The sequence below is a fragment of the Rhodamnia argentea genome, chromosome 1 (genome assembly GCF_020921035.1).
Source record: "Rhodamnia argentea isolate NSW1041297 chromosome 1, ASM2092103v1, whole genome shotgun sequence".
NCBI classification, from domain to species: domain Eukaryota; kingdom Viridiplantae; phylum Streptophyta; class Magnoliopsida; order Myrtales; family Myrtaceae; genus Rhodamnia; species Rhodamnia argentea.
The window spans coordinates 5,261,062-5,271,903 of NC_063150.1; the positions used below are offsets into that span (position 1 = coordinate 5,261,062).

At 38.5% G+C, this 10,842-nt stretch overlaps 2 protein-coding genes across 2 annotated transcripts; both read right to left on the reverse strand.

Annotated features, from left to right (window-relative positions):
- Positions 1–3,827: 3,827 nt before the first annotated feature.
- LOC115753335 (MDIS1-interacting receptor like kinase 2-like) lies at positions 3,828–5,140 on the reverse strand. The gene is made up of 2 exons (XM_030691902.2): positions 4,482–5,140; positions 3,828–3,991 (listed from the first exon to the last, which is right to left on the reverse strand). The coding sequence occupies exons 1-2, from the start codon at positions 5,050–5,052 to the stop codon at positions 3,828–3,830; spliced, it is 735 nt and encodes a 244-aa protein (XP_030547762.2). The 5' UTR covers positions 5,053–5,140.
- LOC115753336 (MDIS1-interacting receptor like kinase 2-like) lies at positions 5,094–7,378 on the reverse strand. The gene is made up of 3 exons (XM_048275870.1): positions 6,037–7,378; positions 5,217–5,871; positions 5,094–5,139 (listed from the first exon to the last, which is right to left on the reverse strand). The coding sequence occupies exons 1-3, from the start codon at positions 7,376–7,378 to the stop codon at positions 5,094–5,096; spliced, it is 2,043 nt and encodes a 680-aa protein (XP_048131827.1).
- Between the last annotated feature and the right edge of the window lie 3,464 nt (positions 7,379–10,842).

The window sequence follows — 10,842 nt, forward strand, 5'->3', positions numbered from 1 at the left end:
GAGAGAAAAGATAGATTAACTTCTATGCTTCCCTATCTTGAAGAGAAAAACAAAGCAGCAACCAACAACACCACGAGTTAGGTTACTTCAAGAGGAACCTACGACTCCAATACTTGAACAAGAGTTTCGCGGATTGCCCAAAGTACTGTTTACAAGTCATTTAGGTCAATTTGTGATTCATCTCATCTTGGTCAAGTCTTTCAAGGAATGTGCCCAGCAACGCCTAATTGAAAGGGAAAAAAAAGGAAAAAAGAATTGAAAAAATTTGTAAAATTAACACCTAATAAATCAGAAATGCGGATTATTTATTCCTATAAGGCTACATTGGTAGCCAGGATACCAGTTGAGATAGGATAAAATTGATTCCTACCCAAGATTGGATAAAGTTGGATATATAGGGATGTAGCCAAGATAAGAATTTACTCATGTGAGAGGAGGACAAAGGTGAATAGGATTTATTATCTTTGTGGTAAAAAAAATTTATTTATTTTTAATAACAAACTTTTTAATTTAAAAAATTATATAAAAATATTTGGACTCTAATATAAACAAAGAAAATTCAAAATAACAAAAAAAATGATGGACAATTTTTGTTTTGATTTATATCATATTTTAGGTATAAGTGTAGTTCATAGTTTAATAAAATTTTACTAACGAATGATGGAAGGGAATAACAAAGAAATAAAAAAAGAGAGGAAAAATAAGTAAAAAAAAATGATCAAAGAAACCCCCACTTTAAATGAATAAATTCAATATTGAAACACATCTTTCTAATTCCCTCCACCTCCTTCTCCATCGTAATTCTGATTCACGTTGAAGCTTCACAACTTCTCTGTAGTTCCTTATTCACCCCGAAGCTCCACAAGAACGATGGTAGAGTCGAAACTCCTTCTCTTCCATACCTCTCTGTTTCACGTAATTGTTGAAAGAGTCAAAGCACTATATTTTTTGAAATTGCAAAATTGAATAATTATGTTTTCTCTTTTTTATTGGATTTGGTGTATTCATACATTTTTCTTGTCATAGCCAAATATGTGGCTCTAAAATGTTGTAATGAACTCCTTTTTATGTTTAATATGTGTAGATCGTATACTAACTATGAATTGATTGATTGAGGTTATTATGTTTAACATGTAGATTGTACATTAACTATGATTGATTGATTGATTGAGGTTATGTACATTTGTATATTTATAATTTTTTTTTAACATTGAATCATATTTTCTTGCGTTTGTACCTTTTCAAGTTCATTTACAACAGCATGTCGTTCATACCAAACAATGGATTTGATAAGATATAGCAATATATGACTTTAAAAATGTGATTTATCAAACAATAGATAAAATATAATAAAATTTCTGGGGTTCATATCCTAACATAAAACGACATAGATGGGGAGAGCATCCCTTTGATTGGCTCCATTCTTGATCTAGTCCTTTAATTTATTGAATCAGGAATTAGGGAATGATTCAATCACTTGGTAGATAGTGAAGGGCTATGTTAAAAATCAAAACCTACCATCGGTTGTTTACAATATCTAGTGAACTCGCCTGTCTTCATCTTCCCCAGAAATTGCCATTGCGACGAAGAATCAGACGGCGACTAGCGTTCACTCTGTTGAGCTTCAACTAGCGACTCTCGCGGCATGGAATAGCTCCCGCAAGTGCCTTCCACGGTGGAGGCCATGCTGTATCGCTGCGACAAAATTTGGATCTTCGATTGTGAGAAGCGTACGATTTGCTTCGGATCTTTGAAGAAAGGAGACGAGCGACTGGTGCTCAACAACTACAACCATGCGTACTAAAAGAAGTGCATTGAGAAATTGGCTCGACCAATGTTCGAAATGCGAGCTTTGCTAGGGGCCATTCAGGCATAGATTTCGCCGACTAAGATTGGCTCCTACGTTTTTGGTCAGATCAAGGCCTGGTTGGTTTATGGATCCGACCGATATTTTCCGTTTGATATGGTGTCCGGGTAAATCATCCCGATTGGTGCAATCCATATTGACCCTTATTTCTCATTTTCACCAAACTGATTGAATCGTTTTTACTCTTTATTTTTTTTTATCCAACTACTTCAGCCTCTAACATAACATATATGAGTTTTCTTTTAGGATGAACCATTTTGGTAAGCCCGCATTTGTCTTCCTTAATAATATTCGACAAAGATTTAAAGAGCAGTCATCTTTATCAAAATTTAATTACGAATGTTCTCATGAATAGTAAAAACTAAAAGGCATTGGCAGTTTCTCTACCTATTCAATTTGCTCACGTTTGTTTTTATTCTTTTTCTTTGATCAATGTAGTCCCTCGACTATATGTGCTTTTTCCTATTTTGGGATCGATCGTTCCATTATGCAAGTAAATGAAAATGCTAATCTAACCATTAATTTGTCATGATTTGCTGACATGTCATCCTACATAGCTTTTAACTTTTATTTGTCGAAAATTTTCTCTAATAAATTTAAAGTACGATAAGTACATTTAAAAATAAAGAATCCATATTGAACCTTACATCTCATTTTCGCCAAACTGATTTAATCATTTTTATTCTTTATATTTTTTATCCAAATACGTCAGCCTCTAACATAAAATATATTTGTTTTCTTTTAGGATGAACCATTTCGATAAACCCGCATTCCTCTCCCTTAACAATATTCAACAAAGATTTTAAAGAGTAGATGGCTTTATCAAAATCTTATTCTAAATGTTTCGATTCGTGAATAGTAAAAACTCAAATGAATTGATAGTTTCTCTACCTTTTCAATTTGCTCACTTTTGTTGCTATTCTTTTTCTTTGATCAATGCAATCCCTCCACTACATGTACTTTTTCCTGTTTTGGGATTGATCATTCTGTTACACAAAGTAAAATGGAAATGCTGAAGTCACCATTAATTTGTGGTGTTTTGCTAACGTGTCATCCTACATATTTTTTACTTTTTAATTAGTCGGAAGATTTTTCTAATAAAATTAAAGCACGATATATATATTAAAAAATACAGAAAAAGGACAATAAAAACTTATTAAAATAAAAGAAAATATAAATAGAAGGAAATACAAGTTTAACCATGTCGTGAAATATGAATAACGGGGTTTTATTCTTATTTAAGATTTCAACCGAAATGGTGTCTAATTGAGCATGAGGGAGGGATTTTTCGCTATGCTTCAACTAAACATCAAATTGTTTAATTGGTATGCAATGTGCATGATGTATTTCATTTATATTAATTATGAAAGGATGACATAAACACATTTGAAAATGTTAGGAATTCCATTGGACCAACTGAAAGTTTCGGGATCATAGAGCACATTTCTCAAAATTGATTTAATTCGATCAATTGAAATTTCAAATATCACATTGCACAATCAATAGAAGTTCACGTATTGCTAGTACTATTATCTCTTACATCAATAGAAACTGCATGTTCTTTAAACCTCGTATCGAAGAAAGCAATAGATGTCGATCCATAGAGAAGCTAGTTCTGCAGTAAAAATCATAAATCACATGGTTGGGATAGGTGAGAACTACGAATATATCCAAAAGGCGATCGACATTGTAATTGAAAACCTAATAGAATAGCACTTGAAAAGTTCAAATCTTACCATGTCCTGAAATGCTCTGAATTTCTGACATTAAGATCGCGAAGTTGCTCTAAGCTAATTGCATAGAGCGGCATATCCGGAGATACTTGAAAGCGAAGTTCACGTGAGACTTGTCCCATGGTAGGTCGAAGCTTCGGGTCGGCTTGCAAGCACTTGAATGCTAGCTTGGCAATCAACACCACATCCTGCGCATCTTGAAGGCACAATCTAGAAGGCGACAGACGTTAATCCAGCACGTCCTTTAACATCATTGACTCAGTTTGGGCGGACGATGAACATTCCCAAGAAATATGATCTCCCGGATGTTTTCCCATGATCGTCTCTAATGCGACAATTCCAAAACTGTACACATCGCACTTTTCGGTAGGAATTATAGAATAAGCCAACTCTGCAAGTAGAGAATGCACCGTTTTTTTAATCTGTAAGTTGTATTCCAGTTCACAACACTACTTCCCATGATGGGACTTGTGATGATTACGATCGCAGATTTCTGCTTAATACGCACTTCCAACACTGATCTTTTGTTTTTTTTTTTTTTTAGTCGAAACTTACAACACTGATTTGAGTATGGGAGTTTCTGCTTTGGCAAAGTTCAAAAATCTTCGTTCGACGCTTAAAATACGAGCATCTTCTAGGTAACATGAACTTAATATCCTTGGAATGGATTGATTAAGATGTTTCCCACATTTGCCAATTCTTACTTATGAGGAAAATCGAATAGCTTTTTCATCAATACTGAACTTGAGAGCTCTAAATAAGTATAAAAAATTTCCATAAGATGATTAAATAACTAAGGAACTGCACTAAACTAGTATAAGTTCAATTATAGAAGCATGACACCAAATGCCATTGAAATTGAACAAAAAATTGCGAAGTACCTGGAGCAATATACCCAATGGTACCAACAATTGCTGTCCAGTTTGATGAATCCGGCCTCAACAGTCTTGCGGTGCCAAAATCGGAAACATGAGCCTCGTAATCACGGTCCAATAGAACGTTGTTACTGGTCAAGTCTCGATGAATCAACGGAGGAGAACATTCATGATGCATATAGGACAATGCATCCGCAACTCCTCGGACCATATTTATCCTCTCGCCCCATCGAAATTCTAATGTTTTTTGATCGTCGTTCAAAGTTGTTCTCAAGCTTCCTCTTTCCAAGTACTCATACACCAAAAAGCAACGTTGTGCATGAGAGCAGAAGCCATAAAATTTCACGATGTTGCGATGGCGTATATTTGTCAATGCTTGAATTTCCCTTTCAAATGGTACCAAATCAACCATCTTAGTATCTTCCTGGGATGACGAGATTGTGCTTGACAGCAAACGTTTGTCCTTCTGATATCTCGGCTTTATAAACAATTCCATATGCTCCTTCACCCACATAGTACTTGGAGTCAAATCCTTCCGTGGCCTCAACGATTCGATCGTAGAAAACTTTGCCATCATAACTCAAAATACGCTTGAAATCCAAATCATTTGCCCCTTCATTATCCTCTCTCTTGATAATCCTTCTTCCACGATGATTGACGATTACTAGAACGGTACAAGACAAAAAGAGAAAGCCCATGAACAAGATAATGAGGATAACTATGATTCTAGCTCCAACATGCCGATTGTGCTTCTTGCTCTCGGTGGAGTTGCATTTTGGTAAACCAACAACGTTCCCACAAAGCCCTTTGTTATGCTGAAATGCCTCGAATGGAGTCTCATTGAAAGCCTTGACATTAGGGAGAGGACCTTCCAGGTCATTGTAGGATATATCGATAGAAGTCAAGGCCAACATATCACCAAAAGACTGTGGGATGAAACCAGATAGGCTATTGTGGGAGATATTTAGAACTTGCAAGCTGTTCAGTTTTGCAAGCTCTCCTGGTATATTTTCTGACAAACTATTGTTACTCAGATCAAGAACCTCGAGGACTTGTGCGTTGCCTATCTCAGGAGGAATGCTCATCCGAAATTTGTTTCTACTCAAGTTCAAGCTCAACAAGTTTTTACATGAGCCTAGCTGCATCGGTATTGATCCGCTCAAATTGTTTGATGCCAAGTTCAGATTTTCCAGATGGTATAAAAATCCAATCTCGGTTGGCACATTTCCCATGATCGCGTTTGTGCTTAGGTCGAGTTCTAAAAGCATCGACAGGCTTCCCATTTCCTTTGGAATCTCTCCGCTTAACTTATTTGAGGAAAGGTCCAGTATCTCTAATTGAAGCATGCTTCCAAATGTTGCGGGTATCTCACCAGAGAGGTCGTTGTTTGATACCCCTAAAGAAACCACAGAAACATTTTTGAGTGAAAATTTGATGAAGGTCGTTGTTTTTGAAGCTACCCTGCACAAAAACCTTATGGTTAATAAGAGAAAAAAAGAAAAATTAATTTTGGGATTGCTCATCAAATTAGCACAATGCTGCCATTTCCACGAAAGTTCACCTCTCAAATGATTGTGGCTCAAATCCACAAAATTTAGGTGGGGATATATTCCGAAAGCATCAGTTATGTTTCCATTAAGTTGGTTTCTCTCGAGCCTCAATCTGATTAATGTGCTACAGTTGTTTAGGCTCATGGGGATGGGACCCGTGAAATGATTATCGAAGATGGAGACATTTTGCAATGTTTTCCCAAGACATACATTTTCTGGCAGTTCCCCCTCTATTTCATTAGTAGATAGATCCAAAAGACTCAAATGTGTTAACTTATTGAATTCTGAAGGCAAGGAACCAGAGAATTTATTGTTGCCAAGGTGCAGTCGAGTTAGATTGGCCAGGCTTCCAATTTCGGAAGGTATCGGTCCTGAAAATTCATTTAGAAATAGGTGAAGCAAAGATAAGCTTGTCAAGTTTCCGATGGAATGAGGAATTGAGCCATTGATATTGTTGGTTGATAGGTCAAGCACATTAAGAGAAGTGAGCCTCCCGATTTCTGAAGGCATGGGTCCCGAAAGTCCATTTTCCCATAACAAAAGAGACTTCAAGTTTCTCAAATCACTTATTTTGCTCAGAATGAACCTCAAAAGTTTGTTTCGCGACATGCCTAATACGATTAAATGGCGTAATTTTCCGAGAGAAGGAGGAATGGACCCTGAAAGCTGATTTGCATATAGATTAAGATGAGTCAGGCTGCTCAAGTTTCCTAGCGAAACAGGGATAGGACCGGTGAAACTGTTTTGGGACAAAGCAAGTTCCAAAAGGGAATCCAATCGTCCAATCTCCTGAGGGATTGGTCCGCTCAGGTTGTTTGCACATAGGTACAGATAATGAAGGCTCTGTAGCATACTTAAACTTGGAGGAATGTCGCCGGACAGTTCATTGAAGCAAAGATCAAGAGTGTTGAGTTTAGAGAGGTTACCGATACTTGAGGGGATGGAGCCATAGATAGAGTTGAAGGCCAGTTCGAAGCTAACCAAGTTGGTCAAGCGCGAGAAGTCGAGGCCGTGTAGAGTTCCTCTCAAACCGAGATTGGAAAGGTTCAGATGGGCTATTGCTCCGTAGTTGTCGCAAGCAACACCGGTAAACAGGCAAGGATTGTAGCTGTGCCACGAAGAGAGGAGAGATTGGCTACGGTTGTCAAGAGTAGATTTCCAATTCAGGAGAGCCACTGCTTCATCCTTATTCCCGGTCGCATCTACAGCAGAAAAAGCAGCGGAGGAAGCAGAAACGCCTGCACCATGGAATGAAGTGGTCCCAACCAAGAAGACCGACAAGAAGAAGAAGAAGAAGAAGAAGAAGAAAACACCTAAAGGAGACTGGTTGGACAGCAGAAAGGAAGAAACCATGATGTGGGGGATGTTTGGGTTTTGGGAGGTGGGAGATGGTTCAGGTCTAGGTGTTGTTAACAAGATTGATGACTATACTTATAGCTGCACAGCGTCTTCCGGTGAAGGGTTCCTTCTCATTTTCCAAACAATTCATTTCGGTAAGGATTCGAGTGATTGGTCTATGAAGGGAGCTCGGATCTCTCTTTAGCAGAGTAGCTTTTAGTAAATGAGCTTCCTTTCGGCTTTTAATACAAAACCACTCTTCCCTATCTTGGAGAGAAAAAACAAAGCAGCAACAAGAACATGAGTTTCGTGAAGCACAAAGTTCTGCTTACAAGAAATTTTTGGTTGATTCATGAGTTTACGCAAGCCCATTGGGTAAGCATTCATAAATGAATTTCTGTTCCACGTGATTCTAAACTTAAAGCATGTCCTTCTTAAACAAATCTAAGTCATATAGGGTTTACGAACGATATCCACACGAAATTTAGCTCGAACACTGCGGTGCAAATACTGCTTTTCGATAATTTACGTACTTAAGTTTACGTGCCGATTATGAGTGTTTTATAAAGAAGAGAAGAATGGAGTGATTGCATAAGAAATAGGAAGCAACTTCGGTTGAATGTCAAATGTAATTAGTTACATATTCGTTAATGATGGAAATTTGATACATTCCTTCCGTATTTTATAATTGAAAGTTTGCTTTTATATTAACATACGCAGTTTATATGATAATGGAAAATGTCTTCTCGAGAACGTAATTTTACCTTTTTGATGCCCTTGGAAGAGCCTGCAGAGATAACAATGAGAAATGTGTTTGACTATCCTTTGGTTTGTGAAAATTCATTTGAAAAACGAAAACAGCACAAGGACTGTGCCCAGCAACGCCTTCAAAATTATGACTATAAATTTGATGAACGTTCTCATTAAAAAGTTATGTATGGCGCTCACTCTGATGCTAAAAGTTAAATGTCAAATCGGAAAAAAAACGATCACTTAAGTGCCTTCGACGAGATATTCCAGTCAAAATTAATCTGGGGGAGGCCGCGGTGGCCCTAGGCGAGGGTCGCCGGAGCCCCTTGCCGGCCAAAGCTCTAGTTGCAAAAAAAGAAAGAAAAAACATTTAAAAAAAATTTTTTTAAAATAAATATAATTAAAAGTTATCGACGTCAACGTCAGTCGTCCTATATGGTGCTACCGGCGTCCAACTTAGCGATTTATAATTAACAACATGAGGACGAGGTACACCATCGAGCTCCATTTGGTTGGTGTCCGGCCAAAGAAGACATCAACAACATTACAAATTTCAAAATTTTATTATATTTCACCTAGCGAAACCCAACATAGAAAATGGATGATGATGATGATTCATGATCCGACGTTGACTCAGCCCTCACGAAGTCAACCTTTGAGCTAAGCCAATTTAATCAACAAGCTTTAATTTAAATAGGGTTAATATTATGAAAAATCCCAAATTGATATATCTATGACAAATTTACCTCAAATTATTTTTTTAACCACGAAAAGCCTCAAACTGGTACACCCGTAATAAATTCACCCCAAACTATTTTTTTGACCACCAAAAATCCTAAATTGGTACATCTGTGATAAATTTGCCTTCGACTAATTTTTTTGACTATGAAAAACCTCAAACCGATACATTTGTAATAAATTTATCCTCCGTTAAATTGGTTTAATACCACAAAAAATCTCTAATTGATAGACCTGCGATAAACATAGGGTAAAAATCCCAAATCGATATATCCGTGAACCGTCACGTACCATCCAACTCAATAATTTAACAGTTTTTTTTTGTCAAAATAATTTGATAGTTAGATTTAACGAAATCTAATAGAGGGTAGATTTCTCATAAGTATACCGATTTTGAGATAAATTTGTCACAAGTATACCAGTTTGAATTTTTTTTATCAAAAACTAATTTGAGATAAATTTATCATATGTATACCGATTTGAGATTTTTCATAATATTAACCCATTTAAATAGCAAAACGCAAAGTCGTTTCCGTTTACTTTGCCTTCCAATCTTCCCTCTTCCAAGAAGTTGCGTTCACAACAACTGCTCCCGAAACTCCAATACACGCAAATCAATCCCGACAACGCCAACTCCTCCTTTTTCTTTTGAAAAAAAAATAATATTTATAGTCATGACATGGCTAACAAGTCCTAGGTTTTCTCTTCAACGGCATTAACTTACACAACCTTAAACCTTAAACCTCACGAACTCAGACGACATCACCGCCTTCATCTCGTCTTCATTTTCTCCCGGGAGAAACATGTCATCCTTCAACTCTTTCCCTTCATCCACCCTCTTCTTCCTCTTCCTCCTCTTCACCGCCGCCGTCGTCCTCTCCATCTTCCACTGTGAGGACTACTCCGAGGCCACCCTCTCCTTCCTCAACCTCGCCGCCTCCACCTCCTACCTGATCGTCCGAGCTGTCTTCGCGGGCACCGCCTACTTCCTCGCGTTCGTGATCAACGGGCTGCGCGTCCCAAGCGAGGCCCTCCTCTCGGGGCTCCGGCAGCTCGCGGAGGCCATCCTGTCGGTGGCGAGTTACGTAGGGGCGGCTGCCGTGGACGCCGCGAGCTCGCTGGTGTCGGCCGCTTTGGAGCTGGTGAAGGAAGCCGCGGGGAAATTCGTCGAGCTCGCGACGGAAGGAGCGGCCGCTTTAGCCGAGCAAGGTAAGGAAGGGATCGAGGGCCTGTGCAAGTTCGTGGCGGAGGCGGCACGGATCATGTTGGAGGTGGTGGCCGGCGTGGTGGCGGAGTTATGGAACAGCTGCAAGGAAGCGGTCAAGTACGTCATGGAGAAAGGGAAATGAAATTCGGTGTCATTGACTTCACCACCAAGTCTTTCTAGAGGAATATATTTCACAGGGGAAGCTTCCTTCATGCGGGGATTCCAAGTATTTAGATATCGTTCGAGACAGCGACATTTCATCTTTTCTTCGCTATAGCGTCTCCAAAACGGCCTTCATCGAAAAGTCTCGTTTGAATTTTCTTTTCCGCTTCGTTCATATCGACGGAATCTCGATCGAAATAGAGCGATCTAGGTCAGTCGCCGGTCCCCATCCCCCGCCCTTTTGTTTAGCGAAAAATATTAGAATCGGACAAGCTCCCCTTATTAGAATCGAACTCGAGATCTTTCGCTTTCTATAGCATGGTCCCCGACTTTCGAGTGGTCCCATCGCCGTAACAATTGACACCAACAAATTCATAAATGTGCTGATGGATCAAACTTTCCGTCCCTCGTGGCACGTCTAAAATATTCGGTCTCTGCAAAAGCTAGCTTAAAGGAAATCAACGATCATCCTACCAAGATTATCGATCTTAGATTGGACCTTGGGGCTCGTTTCATTTTCCCTCTTTTAATAAGAGTCCCCGAAACTTGTCTTCAAGGCTCTATATTTTCCTCAATCCCCGACCACTTGAAATTTCCTCTCGACAGTGCATTTAATTGTTAA